This window comes from Arvicanthis niloticus, chromosome 9 (assembly GCF_011762505.2).
Source record: "Arvicanthis niloticus isolate mArvNil1 chromosome 9, mArvNil1.pat.X, whole genome shotgun sequence".
NCBI lineage: Eukaryota > Metazoa > Chordata > Mammalia > Rodentia > Muridae > Arvicanthis > Arvicanthis niloticus.
This window is the reverse complement of record NC_047666.1, coordinates 27,944,537-27,962,208: the sequence shown is the minus strand read 5'-3', so window position 1 is coordinate 27,962,208 and position 17,672 is coordinate 27,944,537. Positions and strand designations below refer to the sequence as shown.

Genomic DNA, 17,672 nt, shown 5'->3' with positions numbered 1-17,672 from the left:
GAGGCTGGTGGGGTGAGGTGGAAGGTGTCCCATGTTTGTTTGTTCTGAGACAAGTCACATTTTATAACCCTGGCTGTTCTGGAAATCACTATGTAGACCAGGCTGGCCTCAGACATGTGATCTTCCTGCCTCTGTTATGATTACAGGCATGTACCACAATGCCTGACAGGAATTCGAATTTTAGGTGTTGGATAGTCTGGAGGCAAGGGTTCACCAGGCTTGTCTTGAACTTGCTTTGTAGCTGAAGCAGGCCTTGAACACCTGAACTTCCTGTCACTATCTCTCAAGAATGTGCCAAGATGAACGGCTAAGAGTCTTCATTCTTGACACTTCTACTTGGGACTACAACTAGGCTGTAGAGACATCTGGGTGCCACCATGCTTGGCTTATGTGGTGCTGGGAATAGAACCCAGGGTCCCATGAGCCCTAGGCAAACACTCTACCAAATGACCCATATCCCTGGCTGTAGAGGCTTGGTCAGTTGCTATGTATTGTAATGCTAATCCATACCCTACCATCTGGGCCTACTAGTGACTTCTGTTTACAAGCTTTTGTTGTGCAAACCTTGTTCTTTGGTTATTGGTTAAATAAAACTAGCTACAGCCAATTACTGGAGGGATTAGAGGTAGGTTGGGAGTGACCTGGTGGGTGGAGAAGAGGGGGAGAAGGAGGAAGAAGGAGGAGGAGAGAAAAGAAATTGCCATGGGGGTTGAGGGGGATGGACAATGAGTATCTGGCCAGGAGAAACAGCAAGTATCTGGGGTAGCCAGGCCAGCAGTTAGAAGAGTAGATTAGGAGTTACCCCCACCCCCACCCCCAGTAATTGTCAAAGGCAAATAAAATAACCATAGTCCGAGTCTCATTTATTTGTAAGTTAATCGGGATAAGCTTAAATTCACTGTACTACACCTCAACCCTAGAATTCTTTTAGGAAAAAATACATATGATGGTACAATGAAGCCCTCCAGATCCATCATCCAACTCGACAATAATCAGCTCACACGGGCTGGAGAGATGGCTCAGCGGTTAAGAGCACTGACTGCTCTTCCAGAGGTCCTGAGTTCAGTTCCCAGCAACCACATGGTGGCTCACAACCATCTGTAATGGGATCTGATGCCCTTTTCTGGTGTGTCTGAAGACAGCTACAGTGTGCTCATATAAATAAAATAAATCTTTAAAAAAAAATCAGCTCACAGCTGATACGTGCTCTCCTCTTAAGTTTCTAGTTTGGGTAGCTTTTAATTCTCATAATTTCAAATATATCATAATGAAGACCTCCAAACTCGGGAGACCCTTCCTCGAGTCTCAGGAAATCACGACCACCCAAAGATCACAAGAAACCATACCTGGATGCAATCAGCAGAGGCTTTATTAGGGAAGTTGGCCAGCCAAGGTCAAACCACGAGCTCTCTTAAGAGCTGAGTTTGACTTCCAGTGGCAGGCTAAGGGGTCTTTTAAAGAGGAAAACCGCAAACCAGGGGAGTGAGGAGGGGGTGGGGGGTTGCCAAGGATACATAACATAAGAATAGCGAAACATTCCAGAGGAACCCACCCTGAATGGTTAATAGCCATGGAAATTACTCAGTACACTCATTCTTCTCAAAAATGTGGTTTTACCATGTCACTGCCCTACCCTGTCATTTACCAACTATTTATTGACTATTTCTCACTTGTTTCAACCGTAGAGCCACAGCCCTGTCATCGTGTTTTGCCACCTGAATGACTTTCAGCCAGTTCCTGAAACTGGCCTGGCTTGCTTCAGAGAAAAATTTCCATGCCCCTAAAAGAACTTAAAAAGCATCTATATATGTATATATTCTATAAAAATGATTTTTATAATTTTTCATTCTTCAATAATAGGGGCTGAAGAGATGGCGCCATGGTTAAGAGCACTGACTACTCTCACAGAGGAGAGCTTGCAATGAGGTAGCTAGGAACAGATTCCATTCCTAGCACCCACATGGTGGCTCACAACTTTCTGTAAATCCAGTTCCAGTAGATTTGCCCCCTTCTGACCTCCAAAGGCATCACACACATGCCGTACACTGAACGCACATACCATACCGTACACTTAACATGCAGGCAAAACACTCATACACATAAAATAAAAATATTTAATTTGTAAATACCCAAATATAACATAATGAAGTACATTTTTAAGGTACATTTTTAAGGTACATTTTTAAGGTACATTTGATGTCTTTGCAGTATTTTGCTAGCATATACAAAGCAGACAGAAATACTCTACCAGAACATGTCATTTTGTGCAGACTTCTTTCCTTGGGGGGGCCAAAGAGACAGGCTGGGACATGCAAAGCTTCTAGAGCCACTGTCTTGAAGCACCATTCAAAAGCTAATGGTGACAGTTTGCTGGTCTCTGGCCCTGGCTGGCAGTGTGTCTAGATCTCCAAAAGGAGGAACACTTTGCTGATGCCACAACATGCATCTCAGTGTGCCAAGATCCTCTTTCTTGGGAGTCTCCTGGCCTTCACCTCTGAGTAGCTCTCTGACATGTCCCCACTCTGCATTCTGGAAGGCCACACTGTCATGTTCAGGGTTAGTTAGCAAACAGCTTCTCCTTCGTAATCTCACACCTGCTGCTTCTGTCCTGAATAATTCCTCTGTCAGCCCTTCTCAATGCTGTTCCCCCCCCCCCGCCCCCCTCCCCCCATGCATGGCTGGCCTTCTCCCTGTCCCTTCAGCCCTCAACCAGATTGTCTTTGGTGGATTGAAAGAGAATGGCTCCATAGACTTAAAGGTTTGAATGCTTGGTCACCAGGTGTGCCCTTCCCCCAGGCCTGAGAAGGCCTGCAGAGTCATTTACCACAATAGATCAAGCAACAGTAGGACCTGAGATGCATTGCATTACCAGCCTTGGCGCCTTTGAGCCTGCTGCCTGAGCTAAGAAGAATGGACTGCCTGCTGAGCTAGCCTTGACACCTTCTGGACTACTATCTCCTTGCCCAGCCCCTGGGCTGAACCGAGAAGAGACTCTGGGGGGTGGGGCTTCCCTTTTATATGTGAAAGCAAATTATTAAACTTCCGGCCTTGATCAGAATACTTTGTCTTGGCCCCATGTTTCTCTCGCTCTCCATTCCCGTTAATTCCTAGGCTTCCTCTCAGGAGAACCCGGTTTCCCATAGCTGCAGGCAGCTACAAGCAGGGAGTGGCACTATTTAAAAGGTAGAGTGGTATATCCTTGTTGGAGGAAATATGTTAATTGGAGGTGGGCTTTGAGGTTTCAAAATTTCATGCCAAACCCAGACTCTCTCTTCCAGATACCTGTGGATTTGAATGTAGAACCCTCAGTTACTTCTCTACCACCATGGCTGCCTGTCTGCTGCCCTGCTTTCCACCATGATGATAATGAACTGAACCTCTGAAGCTGTAAGCCAGCCACAATCAAATGCTTTCTCTTATAAGAGTTGCCTTGGTTATGGTGTCTCTGCACAACAATAGAGCACTAAGACATAGTCTTTCTCATTTACTGCATTTAAACCACTTATTTGTCTCATTTGCTGCTGTATCTCCAGCATGACAGTGCATGATAGCAGATAGTAGTATTTGTTAGGAAACCAAGAAAATACATGGGGGTGTGGTGATACATGCCTTTAATCCCAGCACTTGAGATAGGTGGATCTCTCAGTTCAAGGCCAGCCTGATCTACAAAGCAAATTCCAGGACAGCCAGGGCTACACAGAGAAATCCTGTCTTGAAAAACCAAACCAAACCAAACCAAACCAAACCAAACCAAACCAAACCAAAGGAAAAAAAAAACCCAACTATAACAACGACAACAACCAAACCAAAAAGCAAGGAAATGAAGTACTAAGACTTAAATGTAAATAATGATTTAAATTTGGAATTGCATTATTCACCTTGCTGTTACTGTAACAGAATGCCTTGGATAATCAACTTAGGAAGAAGAAAGTTCTATTTTTGACTGACAGTCACAGAGGTTTCCATTCATGGTTAGTTGGCCCCATTGCTGTGGAGCTTTCAGTGAGATAGCATGTTGTGGTAGGAGCTGGTGGCAAAGAAAGCTGCTTACCTCCTTCCTGTAGGTGAACCGAAGAGAGGAGGAAGAAGCTGGAATCTCAAGGGCACACCCCAAGGACCTCACCTTCTCCAATAAGGTCCCGTACAGAAGAGATTCTATCATCTCCTAAGAATGTCCAGGCTGAGACCAAGCCTTTGGCACATGGGTCTTTGGGGAAGATGTCCGATCTATAGCAAGGGTCACCCAAGGTCCATTCATCACCCCACATCTAACAAGTCACAATGTCCTGGCAGTAGGAAATCTTTGGGAGTGTCACATCCTCTTACCCAAAACTCCTAGGACCAAACATCCCGGAACTCACAATCCTTTAGACAGAAGGGAAGATCCAGAGGGTAGCTATCTACTTCCCAGTGCCTCCCATGTGACAGAGGGGCAACGCCTTGCACTACCTCTGTGTCTGCAGGAAGCATGGGCGCTGATAATCAGGCACAGCATGAGCCAGCCTCTCTCAGTGCAGGACTCGGTTAAGTTTCCAACAGCTCGTGAAGACACTTGCTATTTTCAGAGCATTTTGGAATTTGGAAATCTGGCTATACGGCTGAAGACCTGACTGTTTTAAGGTTCAGATTGCCTTCCATTCTTCCCAGTATCCAGTATTCCAAGCATGTGCTGTCACCTCCTGGGTTCTGGGGTTGTCACCTCTTGGGTGCTGGGGTTGTCACCTCTTGGGTGCTGGAGTTCCAGGCATGTATTGTCACCTCTTGAGTTCTGGGGTTGTCACTTCCTGGGTGCTGAGGTTACAGGCATGTGCTGTCACCTCCTGGTTTCTGGGGTTGTCACCTCTTGGGTGCTGGGGTTGTCACATCCTGGGTGCTGGGGTTCTAGGCATGTGCTGTCACCTCCTGGGTTCTGGGGTTGTTACCTCTTGGGTGCTGGGGTTGTCACCTCTTGAGTGCTGGGGTTCCAGGCATGTGCTGTCACCTCCTGGTTTCTGGTGTTGTCACATCCTGGGTGCTGGGGTTCCAGGCATGTGCTGTCACCTCTTGGTGTCTGGGGTTGTCACATCCTGGGTCCTGGGGTTCTAGGCATGTGCTGTCACCTCCTGGGTTCTGGGGTTGTCACATCCTGCGTGGTGGGGTTGCAGGCATGTGCTGTCACCTCCTGGGTTCTGGGGTTGTCACATCCTGGGTGCTGGGGTTGCAGGCATGTGCTGTCAGGCCCAGTTCCTTTCACTTTAGGTTTAATACACCTGAGATGCCTGGGACCAGCAGCATTGGAGATTTCAGGTTTCCCCCTCATGTTTTAGAATGCTTGCACACTCGTAATATGATCACGATCACTCAGAGGTGGACTCAAGTCTGGACATGAAGCTCATTGTTCCCTAAGCCCTCTGTGTATGGAACCCAAGGCTCATTTTACATGCTAGCTTCAATGTTCTCGGGTTTTGACTCTTGCCTGTCACATGAAGTCAGGTGTGGAATTTTCTACTTGTAGTATCATGTCAGAGCTCAGAAAGCTTCGGATTTTGTTGTATTTTGGACTTTTAAATTTAAGATGCTTGGTTTTTCCTGTTTGTCAGGATTTTATGTAGATCAGAGGTAGGCAGTGAAGTTTACTGAAGCCAGGTCCCATGCAGAACATTTTGTTATTTGGAATGTCCTCTAAAACTCTTGTGACCTGTCTGCTAAGCTCCCTCCTAAATATGCCCACTGCTTTATCATTGGGTTTTAAACAAACAAAGAGATGGTAGTTTTTTGTTGTTTCCTATTTGGAAGACAGAAAATGGAGACACAAATTTTGGGAGCACTAATTCATAAGAGGACCCCACTCTTGTGACCCATTTAGTTCTAATGACCCATCTCCAAATGCTAGCACATGCATTGGGGGTGGGCATCAAAGCCTCAGCACCTGTGGAGAATGCAATTCAGTCCATGGCAGGGAACCCCAGAGCCATTGGGGCTACTTCCTTCGAACATGCATTCCTGGCTCATCACGGAGGCAAACTGGCTGTCCAGTAGCAGTCAGTGAACTTTAAGCCTGGTCAGCATCTGAGCAAAACTGCCGCCATCTTACTGAGACCAGCTGTGCCTACTTTCCAAAGTCCATCATGATCAGGCCTGTGGACGGATAACAATCCTTCCTAGGAGGAGGCCTCAGGTTGGTCAGTGACTCTCACCTGAGACTCTGGCCACTCCTCCAAGCCATGTGTATTCAGCCCTAGTTGCATGTGGCCTCAGAACTACAGGGAGGAAGTAGAATATATGGGTTACTGTAGATTAGGAGGAAGAAGAGGAAGCCATAGTTTATGATACGAGAAGACTTTCTAGCACAGCTGCTCTGAGGTGGTCAACACTCCTAACCTCTCACCCATATTTATAAGTGAGTCGAATAAACTCAATCCTAGAATGAAGTGTTGTCTTACTGCCTCTTTGATTTGTCCTTGGAACCTTAGGAAGAGGGGTAGATGTCATTCACTTCTCATCTCAGGATGGAATTTTATCAACAAAAGCTAAAGTATTTGTCAGCACTCTGAAGTCAGGCTTTATGTTGGACTGTATCCTTGTGATGAAACACCCATACAGACAAAGAAAGAAAGAGGCTTTAGTTTTCCTTCATGGTTTCGGAGATTTCTGTACATGGTCACTTGGGCTTGATTCCCCTAGCCTATGGCAGCACAGTAGTATATTGTCAAGGTGACAGAAGAAAGTAGCAGTCTGACTGAACTGAACTCACTTCATGGTGGACAGGAAGCAGAGAATGGGGAAGGGACCACTTCCTTCCGCTAAGCTTCATCTCACAAAATAGCCCACCAGCTGGGGTCCAAGCATGCAACACACAAGCCTGTGCAAACCAATTAATTCACTTTCAAAGCACAACCCCTGGAGCCCTAGAAAAATGGAAGGATGGCAATGCCGGGCCAGCATCCTCTCTGTGTCAGCGGCTAAAACCACGCCTCTTCCCCTCAGCTCTCCAATCCTCATTTCTCCCCTGTGAGGTTCCAGGTTCCTTCTTTTCCTTGGCTTTTACCCTTTGCCAGAGCAACCACTTAGGTTTGTGAACTCTTCCATGGTTCTTGGCACCTTTCAATACCTGAAGGGAGTTACACAGAGTGGTTGCTATAACACCTACCACACATTTCAAGTTCACATACAACAGTTAAGTTGCAGCTCCTCATGTTGGCCTAGACTCCAGTGTGAGGTTTTTGTCCCCCTACCCTAAATCAAAGAGACCCTCTCCCATCTTTTCACAGTGCTTCCAGGTTTCTGATGGGCAGTTCTCAGTCTGCACTGGACTTCTCCTCCTTCCCCCCCCTCCCCTCCCAACAGGGTTTCTCTGTATAGCCCTGGCTGTCCTGGAACTCACTCTGTAGACCAGGCTGGCCTCGAACTCAGAAATCCGCCTACCTCTGCTGCCCGGCTCTGCACTGGACTTCTAGTGACAGTGTTTGAGTGGTCTTCCCTGAGCCTCAATAGGCTCCCCGCCTTCTTATCTCTGTCCTTTCCCGATAGTCTGGCTTGACCACTGGTCGTGAGTTTTACTCCTGTTTTCCCAGCAAATAATGTCGATCACCACATCCCAGTGAGGTGTATACAGTCTGTACTTAATAAAGGCTGACAGAAATGAATGGATGAATGGATGAGTGTGTATGAAGGTATGGAGGAAGGAATGTGTGGATGGAAGGGTGTGTGACGGATGGCTGAGTGGAATGGTGGAAGGAGGAAGGGAAGAATGGATGGGTGGATAGAAGGAGGGATCCCTAATCTCAGACTGCCAAGACTTTGTGGGGTGGGAAGCCGGATGACTGCAACCCCAGGTAGCAGTCAGGGTCGTGTCCTGCCCTGTGTCCGCTCTGCCATAACGCTGTGGGCGCCGGAGGGGGAAGCTTCGGTGCCGGAACCGGCGCGCTGGGCGCGGGTTGCGGGGGGGTGCGGCTTAGCAGGCGGACCGCGGGGCTGGCTCTCAGGCGACGGCGTGAGAGGTGGCGGCGGGATGGCGGGCCGGCGGGTAAATGTGAATGTGGGCGTGCTGGGTCATATCGACAGCGGCAAGACAGCGCTGGCGCGGGCGCTGAGCACTACGGCCTCCACCGCTGCCTTCGACAAGCAGCCGCAGAGCCGCGAGCGGGGCATAACGCTCGACCTGGGCTTCTCCTGTTTTGTCGTGCCGCTACAGGGGGCTGAACCCGGGACTAGTGACACACTGCTGCAGGTCACGCTGGTCGACTGCCCCGGGCACGCCTCCCTCATCCGGACCATCATTGGCGGTGAGCGCGGGCCGGGGCGGGAGCTGGGCTCGGGGTTCGAGCTCGCGGGACGGTGGCCTGACAGCTAGGCCAGGCAGCCAGCCCTGGAGGCTTGGGGGCTCGAACTCAGAGCCCGCCGATGCGGACACAGTTCCCACCTTCACTGCCGTGCAGCGAGATGCTTTCCTAGAAAAATGATCCAAAGAAACAAACCCTACAAAAAGGGTGTACAAAAAGTTAAAAAAAAAAAAAAAGTCACTACTTACCTGACCTTTGGTCTCCTGGTTCTCTGTCCCGAACACTGCTCTCAGTTTCCTGTGTATGGATGATTTCAGGAAACGTTCACAGAAACGCAGACAATGTGCAGACATGAAAGATCTTGTTTTTTTTCTTCTGTTGTAATACTTGGAGTAGGTTGGGTTAGGGGGTAGAGCCTAGTGCCTTGATAAGAGGCAAGAGCTCTAGGCTCCCTCAGGATCTCATCCCTCCCCCCCCCTCCCTTTTATACACAAATCATTATACCAACATTTTCTTGATTGACCTTTGTGACTTTTCCAGAGTTGGCTATTCATGCTGCAGTGAATAATACTCTAGCCCAGAAGGCTTTGGGGTATGTACTAACATAACAACGTAACAGGATAAGTTACGTGTGAACTGGCTAAGGCAAAGGGCATATGTGCTTTCAGTCATGATGAGCACTGCTAAAATCTGCTCCTAGAATCTGTACCACTTAATTAGTCTTTAAATACACGCCACTTAGGAATAGGACATAAATAAAATAAAAGGTCTTGTAACTACCCTTCTTTGTCAATTCGACCCCTCCCTTTCATCTACATGAAACCTTCTTCCGTCTTTTTAAATTCCTTTTGCAGACCCATTTAACTACACTTAGTCTTAGGGATAGGACCTCATAACCTGTTTCTAAGCACCCAGCACAAAGAGGTACGGCTGAGTCTACCTGCTGTAGCTCCAGTGACCCATTTCCTGCTTGCCCTGGGTTTCTTTCCAGCAGTGCTCTGTAAGGCTGTGGGCAGGTGGTTCACTAGTCCCTGGTCATTCCAGCTATGTGATGATTTCAGTTCTGGCTTTGTGACCTCCCTTTCTCCATGCTACAGGCAGTCTGAGACTGTTTCCCTGTTTCACTGAAGTGGAAATGGAGACTTAACTGTTAGGGTCACTCTTGTACAGTCTCTATTCAGTCCAGGACTCATTAAAGACTATCAAGGGCCATACAGTAAACAAACAAACTAAAAACTCCCACTTAATTCTGACGGGTCATATTCAAATACTTTTTAGGAAATATACTCTAAGCTAGTGTAAATTGGCGATGAAGAATAGATACAGGGTAGAAACTAGAAAGTGGGGTTGGCATGTCCCTCAGTGATGGAGTACCTGCTTAGTGTCAGTGTGCTCTAGGTTCTATCCCTAGTATTGCAAAGAAGAAAAAAAAAATACAGAATCTGACTTATAATGACTTAATGATTTTTCACCTTTATGATGGTGTGTAAATGGTACAAGTTCAGTAGAGTTTTGACCTTCAGTAGAGTTTGTGACATGGTTGGTTCTCATGACACTGAGCAATGCAGCAAGCTGCAGCTCCTAGTCATCTCTGAGGTCCAGAGTGCAAATCTCTGTACCCAACTCTGGTTGCTGAGCTGGCTGTCCAGTGTTTCTGTGTATTCAGTGTATTTTTTAGCTTACTATATTGTGAACCTACAATAACAGTATTGGATGTAGCCCAACTGTAAGGGGAGAGATATCTAAAATCTAGGCCAGGGCAGAAGGATAGACATTCTTGTAGAGGTGTACAGAATTGGGTTCGAAGCTTTTTTCCTTACTAGCTCTGTGCCCTTTGAACCTTGCTCTGGATCTTATGTTACTAGTGAATAATGGTGACCATGCAGTTACTTTCTGGCATGGCTCTTCTCAAATATTTCTCTTCTTGGACAAACTTTGCAGGAAGCATGTTTATTGTGTAGCCATTAAAGAAGGCAGCTGTCAAGGCTTCCATGCCTCCCAAGCTGGGATCTTTCCATTGCCACCCCAGTTTCCTGAATTCCTGCCCACCCCTTCTAATATGTACATTTACATAGAACCTTTATGTGGCAAAAGCATTATATATATATATATATATATATATATATATATATATATAATTTTTTTTTAAATGGCAGCGGCCCAAGCACTGGTGTTTTGGCTGAGACTATACAACCATACAAGGGGGTCTGTGCTCTTATAGCCTGTTGTTGCTCTTCTTGCTTCACATCTTGGGAAAAATGTTCCTTCTTGGTTTTAAAATGCGACCAGACCTCACTGGAGCGATGAGACCATTCTTAAGGTCTCATCACTACCTTCCTTCTTAAGGACCAGGAAAATGTAGCTTTTCCTTTTGAAGAGAAGCATGCACCTGCTTGAGTGCTTACTCTGGCCCAGGCCTGTGGCCAGGACCTTGTGACTGGGCAGTGCCATGTGAAGAAGCATCACTCTGGTTTTCAGATGAGGAGACAAGCCTGGCAGGTTAAGTACACAGGGCTGGTGCTGGAAGTTACCTCTCACTTGTCCTCAGGGTCTGTTTAATATTGTGTCTTGCCTTCTTGAACTGGCTACAGGCCAAATCTTGACAGTGCCTTTGGAATCCTGCCATTTACCCACTGCTGCCTAAACAGTTGGTGGGGTCATTTGTAGGGTCTCCTCAGATCATGTCAGTCCTTGCTTCTAGATTCCCAGTACTTTTTTTGTTTAGTTTAGTTTTTGAGGCAAGGTCTCTCTATCTCTGACTGTTCTAGAACTCACCAAGTAGACCAGGCATGCCTAGAACTCATAGAGATCTTCCTCTCTGCCTCCCAGGTGCTGGGATTAAAGGTGTACACCACTATGCTTGACTCCCGTACATTCTTCTTTTTGGTTTAATCCAGCCTCTTTGTTCCAGACTCAGTACCCAGGCTCTCCTTCCTTGGAGCCTCCTCAGCAACTATCTTTCCTATGTTTCTGATCTTCAGTCATGCTGTCAACTTTTCCACGCCTTAAATAGGTTAGCAGTTGCTTTGCCCCTGCTGTTGCTTCTTGCTGCTTGCCGCTTGTCTCAGTTCAGATGTCCCTCCATTAGTGAGGCCTCCCTGACTCACTCTCTTTGGTGTGTCCACGCCCACCCCTCACCCTCAAACTTTCCCATTTTTCTCATGCTTCTTGGGTGTTGTGTCGGTTGTCCCTTGCTAGAGCCCGGGCAGAGTAGGCTCTGACTTGCTAGCGTTCTTTGGTGCCTATGCTGACAACAGGCATCTGGCAGGTTCTCAGTAGGTTCTAAGGGAGGGAGAGCTGTGTTCCTCTAATGGCCTAGCTGGTTGTGAGGGAGTAGGCAGGGTTAGGACAGGACTGACCTGTAATAAGTGCATCCTGGTGTCAGCTCTTTCCTCGTCCAGAAGACGACAAGAGAACACTGGCAAAGGTGCACTGCCACACTTGAGGGGGCTCTGGAGTTCTGTGTACAAAGAGCAAAAGCTGGAGTACCTCATGTAAGCTGGGCGTGAAGTACATCTGTCTAGCTGCTACTCAGTGGGCTGGGGCCAGAGGATTGCGTGGGTCCAGGAATTTGAGCCCAGCCTGGGTATCTTAGTGAGGCTTTTTTTTGTTGTTGTTGTTTGTTTTAAAGGCATTCTTCACCCTTTCTTGAGGCACAGGATGTGGGCACATTGAAAAGAAGAGCTTCCCTAGTGCCAGGAACCACTGGTGAAGCTGCTTTGTCAGGTTAGGGTCTACTACTAGTAGTATGGGGCCTAATAGGATGTCATCATAGGATGTGACAGGTATGTTCAGGACAGTGAAGGTGTAAACAGAGTTTGGACCTAGAGAATGGCGTGGAGATTTCTCTTTAGGGCCTGGAGCACTTTGGAAGGCTATTGTTTTGTAGATGTATATGGCCAGCTCAGCTGTGCATAGGAAGCTGCAGAGAGGGACTCCAGGAGCAGAGGTGTGGTCTTTGCTTTTTCTTGGGGTACTTAGATGACTGTACCATCTGTTCTCAACCTGTTGGGGAGTCAAGTGACCCTTTCACAAGGGTTGCATAAAACCACCAGAAATCAGTTTTATTACAATTCATAATGACAAAATTACAGTTATAAAGAAGCAAAGAAAAGAATTTTATCATTGGGATAGGGGGGTCACCACAACATGAGAACTGTATTAAAGGGTTTCTTGATAGTCTCTTAAGTTAAAGCCAGCTGTCTGATTCTATGGTTTTCCAAGGTGAACTCTCCAGAAACAAGAATCCTCCTGTACAAAAATTGGACTTCTGGGCTGGAGAGATGACTCAGTGGTCAAGGGCACTCACTGGCTTCTCGTCCAGATGACCCTGGTTCAATGCCAAGCACCCACATGGGAGCTACACCCGCCAGCTGTAATTCCAATTCTAGGGGATCCAACGCCTTCACCAACTAATGTTCTAAAAAAAGAAAAACAAGAAACTGGATGTCATCGCCTTTGTGGCTCAGAAGTGCCTGGTGATGCTCTAGGTCAGAGGTGGTGCACACATGTGTCAGTTATTTGGTGCTGTCCTTTCTGGTTGATGCATTAGTTTTGTTATTGTTTTCTTAACCCCCACAGTTGCCCTGGGGAGGAAAGGTGAAGTTCACATTTTATAGATGGAAAAATCCTGTACAGAGAGAGCAGGGACACAGTTACCGCTAGCCAAGTTTGAACCGAGCGCACGTGCCTCCACAGCCGTTGTCTGGCTTTCTCAGTGTGAATGAAAAGTGTGCCGTCCACTGCACCCTCCTTAGTAGCGCTTCAGGCAGAGATTTCTCTCAAATACATTTTCCAATATAAATCTTACAGGGTTAGAACTTCAAAAAGATTAAACAATGTATGTTTTAAAGACTTGGGTTGGGGTAAGAGATGTAAGACTCATCTTTAATCTAAGTCCAGTAGGAGAGAAAAAATGCTGGTCTCTTGGCTTAGCAATTTATAGTCTTCTGGTGGCTGCAAGGATTAACAGTGTTTTGTCTCTGAGTCTTTTGTTTTGGTTGTTTATGATGGGTCTCCAAGCCCTCCCATCTCATACCCACTGTATGAGGCAGGTCCTGCATGGCCAGGGCCTTCTCTGGGCCATTTCCACACAGGAATGCACAGGAGTTTGTATATCTGACCCAGTCACTGCACTTGGAGCCTAGGGGGCGTTGTCTCTTACCCTGGGGACATTTTTCTTTATAAAGCTTAAGCAATGTACATAAAGAAAAGCTTTACTTTTCTGACTTTCTGTGCTCTCGGTGCCACAGGGGTACAAGATTTTAGCCCTGTGATCTGCTTTTCCAGTCTCATCCCTTTAAGTCCCTCTGCATTCTGTCTGAGAACCTTCCTTTGGATTTGTGAATGGAACAGGGTTTGTGTGTGCAAAAGAAATTTGCCATCAAACAAATTTATCATGTCACCCTATGTAGTGCACACTGGCCTTGAGGTGTGCAAGGCTAGGGCCACAATGTGCTTGGTATAAGCAGAGGGGACTTTGGACAGGGGCCTTGGTAACCAGGGACATGGGGGATGTTATTCTAATGGGAAAAAAAAAAATCAAAAGACTTGTTGTTTTCTTTGCTATTGTTCTTTCTGTGAGCATCTGTGTAGGAACACATGTATGGCACTTACATGCTTGTGTAACATTGAAGCTTATTAGGTGTTAGAAGGGGAAGTGCTTCCCTCAACACGAGCTTTGGCATCAGACTTTGGCTGGGCCTTGGTTCCTTGTACTCTGTGCTTATGTCTGTTATTTTCAGCAGTAAAACACACACACACACACACACACACACACACACACACACACACGGAAGATTCTGCTGTCTGGTACAGCCTCTGTGATGTCTTCTACTACCGGGAGATGCTGAGCTAACATGAGTTGCTTGCTTTCCCTTGCTTCAAAGGCTCTGGTCAGTAGGAAGTCCGCCTCACTGCAGTGAGCTGCTGTAGAAATACAAGGGCCTCTGTTGTGCCTGGCGCTTATCACTCCTGACCCCACTTGATCTCCTTCCAAGATGCAGTGCCTTTAGCTGTCTCCAGGAGACTCAAGTTGAGCTCCTCTGCACCATTTCCCTTGGAGCTGGACAGCGGGTGACTTTGCTTTGGTTGGGGTGACAGTGTGGGAGCGGCACAACATCAGACACAGTCCTGAGTTTAAATTAATGCAGAATATTTGAGCAGGAACCAACAGGAAAGAAAAATGGAAGCAGGTAGTCATATTTCATTCCGTTGGGGTACATTTTTCTTCTCATGGGGCTTGCCCTTGAGAATAAAACATATCAAATGTTAAATCAAAGAATATTTTTGTAGTCATGCTAGGAATAGAAAATAATGCAAAGACTTTGCCTTCTTGAGGCAAATATTTTGCTGGAAGGTTATAATCAAAGTCAGAAGGAAATTGTAGCCACAGCTTTGGTAAAGCTGTGATCACTTAAAATTAATTGCTTTTAAGCTTTTTGCTGAATGTCTCCTGACTGCATCCGAGTGTCTCTGGGTTTTCCTTCAGAACCACTTCATTTAGGCTGGGATAAGATTTGGGTAGACATTTCAGAAGATCAATTCAGAAGATAGGTTCAGAAGAACCTATCAATGAAGCCCCAGGACCTGGCCCTTCTTGGTCATTCTTTTGTTCCGTGGAACCTCAGCCAGGCTGGGACCGAGCCTTTCATGATTCTCTGTTCCCTTCCCAATAAGGGCGTTGGTAGCATGTAAAGGGGGATGAGCATGTAAAAGATGATGCTGTCTGTAGCTCTGGGCTTCAGCTATGTTATAGTCCCAGTTCCAGGGAGAGTGGGATTTTGAGGCAGCCTCATGATGGGGCTGGGAACCACTCTGAACTGAGCAACACGTTGTCCTCTGCTACTGGAAGGATCGATCATACCTTACTGTATGCATTGGAAGTGAAGCACCGTGGGGTGGAGATGATGCCTGAGTCTTCTGTAGCTCTACTTGGCCTGCCTCACAGAAAGTACATGTTGTTGTTTTTTTTAAAGCAATCTAGTTCAGATAACATGCAGTTCAGCATGCTCAGTGTTTTCCCAAGTGTTTATGGAGTTACATGGCTGTCCTCTACAAAGAGGTGGTGTGCTTGCTCACAGTCAGCTCTGCAGACCTGGGCAGCCGCCAGCCTCCTTCACAGCTCTGTAGATTTTAGGCTCTGACAGAAATGGAATGATTTTGTGTCTGGCTTGGGTTTAGGATATGCTTTGTAGTTGTTGTTTTGAGAAAAGGTCTCACTGGGTAGCCCAGGCTGGCCTTGAACTTGTAGTGCTCCTGCTTCTGCCTCCCAGGGGCTGGCATTATGGTATTCCCAGTTTCAAGCATACTATTAAAAGTTAATCCATACTGTGGCATGTAACTATATTTTATCTCTTCAAAAGATAAAATCTGTTTCTAATTGTGATTAAAAAGATACAATACTTGCTACCTTACTAAGCCATCCATAGAAGCTTACTTTGGTTTCTTTCTGTGCCCTACCTAACCTGTGGGGACCCCTCTTCTAGGGACTTCTAGTAAGAGAGGTTCAGATGGTGATGTCTTGGTGGGTTTTGATCTTGTTTCTTTTTTTTTATTTTTAAGACAGGTTCTCACTACATAGCTCTGATTGACTTGAAACTTATTATGTAGACCAGACTAGCCTTGAACTCACAGAGATCTGCCTTTCTCTGCCTCCCAAGTGCTGGGATTAAAGGTGTATACCACTACGCCCAATTGTCTTGGTGTTTTTATCCACTCACTTTGGTTCTATGTGCATAACTGTGCAGTGTTGTTTTAGATACAAACCATGTATATGTCTTCAGGAGTCTTGTAATCAGGGGAGGCAGGAGGGAGTGGGGTAAGATACAGGGTTGTAAGAGTCTTAATCAGGAGAACCTGTATGATATGGTATGATGTGATGTGTTGAGTGTGTTGTGGCACAAGCAGGAAAGACACCACTCCCCCTGGTGGGGACACAGGGCCAAACCTAGACAAATGACCTGGAGATTTGCAGTCAGACTAGCCACAGGGAATAGCCTCAGCAAAGTGCTGGGGTGTGAGAGCAGGTGGATCTGATGGGGAAGTGTGATGAGGTACTAGGCCAGTCCAGGAAGGCTTCTGGGAAGAGGGGATAACTTTGTATGGTGGTTGAGAGCTTACTGACAAGATGGGGGATAGTTCAGCTAGAGCACCCAGCATGCAGACAGACAAGGCAGGACTAGAACATAGAGTCATGAAAGAGGGAGAGAGTAACAGGCCCAGTGGCTAGAGGGTGGCTGGGATAGAGCTTAGGAGCTGGGTGTACCTTGTGGGAGGGTGTTTTAACCAGGGGTCCTTGTAGTGATTTCTACACGCTCCCTTCAAGTCTGAAAAGAGTTCAGCTCAAGTGGCTTTAAGGCTAAGTGTTCTGAATGTGCTCTTCCAACAGCAAGCAAGCAGACAGTCAGGAGGCTACAGGAGGAATATAGAACTCTGGGGTGCTTGTATGGAATGCCAAGCAAGGTCATGGAGCTTCCGCCTCTCAGGAGAGGGTAACTATAGGTTTGGAGGACACATACTATTTTTTAGACACCATTCAAGGTCCTTGACACTACTGTACTCTTAAAGCCTGTGTCAGGGAGCCTCTGGTGGTAAGTAGCTTGCTGTAGGTCTCAGCTGGTGAGAGCTGCCTAAAGCTTCCCCCAACCTGGTTGCTGGCCATGCTTTGTCCAGGATTGCAGTCATGCCTTTGTCCATGTCCATATCAGGAGAAAGCCATAGCTTCTGAAGAACAGTTTATATACATGACATATGAGATGGCTGGTCCCAAGCACAGGTTCTGTCAGCATCCTTCCCCATACTGTTCACCATTCTTCCCTGGACTGGCTGAGTTTTGCTTCTTGGTAATTTGGTCTTTCATTTCTTGTACAGTACAGCTAGGCCCCTGCTGCTTTGAAGTGGCCTCACTGGGTAGGAGGGAGGACTTAGCTAATGTGATGCTCCTCTTGGCAGCAGAAAAAACAACTTTGCTTTTGAGATATGTTGACTTTCCCTCTTTTGCTGTCACCGCATTGTGATGATGCTCTCTTGTCTCGAGGCCTTCAGGAAGACTAAAATGATTTCCTTTGTCTCTAACCTATTCCTAAGGATATTTATTTGGCGGCACAGACAGGTGCTACCTAAAGATAAACTTGACTTTTTAAAAATTGGTGCTGGAAATGCACTCATGCTGCTCTGCTTGGTGAAGGACCTGTCTGGCCTAGCCTTTGCTGTAGCTTTAAAGTCCAGGGGAAGTCACTGGCTGCTGCCTTGGCCATCTGACCTTGATATTGGAGCTAAAACTGCTCATCTGCATTGGCTTGTGACACTTGAAGACAGTCACTCCACTGAGGTCATTTTTAGGTGAGTCCTATTCCTTGCCTTTTTGACACAGACACCAGAGACCCAATACGTGTGCACTTTAGTATTTCC

At 46.7% G+C, this 17,672-nt stretch overlaps 1 protein-coding gene across 3 annotated transcripts in view; it reads left to right on the top strand.

The window, feature by feature from the left end:
- The first annotated feature begins 7,928 nt into the window (after positions 1 to 7,928).
- Positions 7,929 to 17,672, top strand: part of Eefsec (eukaryotic elongation factor, selenocysteine-tRNA specific) — a 191,161-nt gene continuing 181,417 nt past the window's right edge. For 2 of the 3 annotated variants that reach the window (XM_076940085.1, XM_076940083.1), the window contains exon 1: positions 7,929 to 8,264. In XM_076940085.1, coding sequence (XP_076796200.1) covers positions 7,991 to 8,264 — 274 coding nt within the window. In that variant the 5' untranslated portion in view covers positions 7,929 to 7,990. The remainder of the gene's footprint in view (positions 8,265 to 17,672) is intronic. The other variant, XM_034512372.2, reaches the window with a different exon arrangement.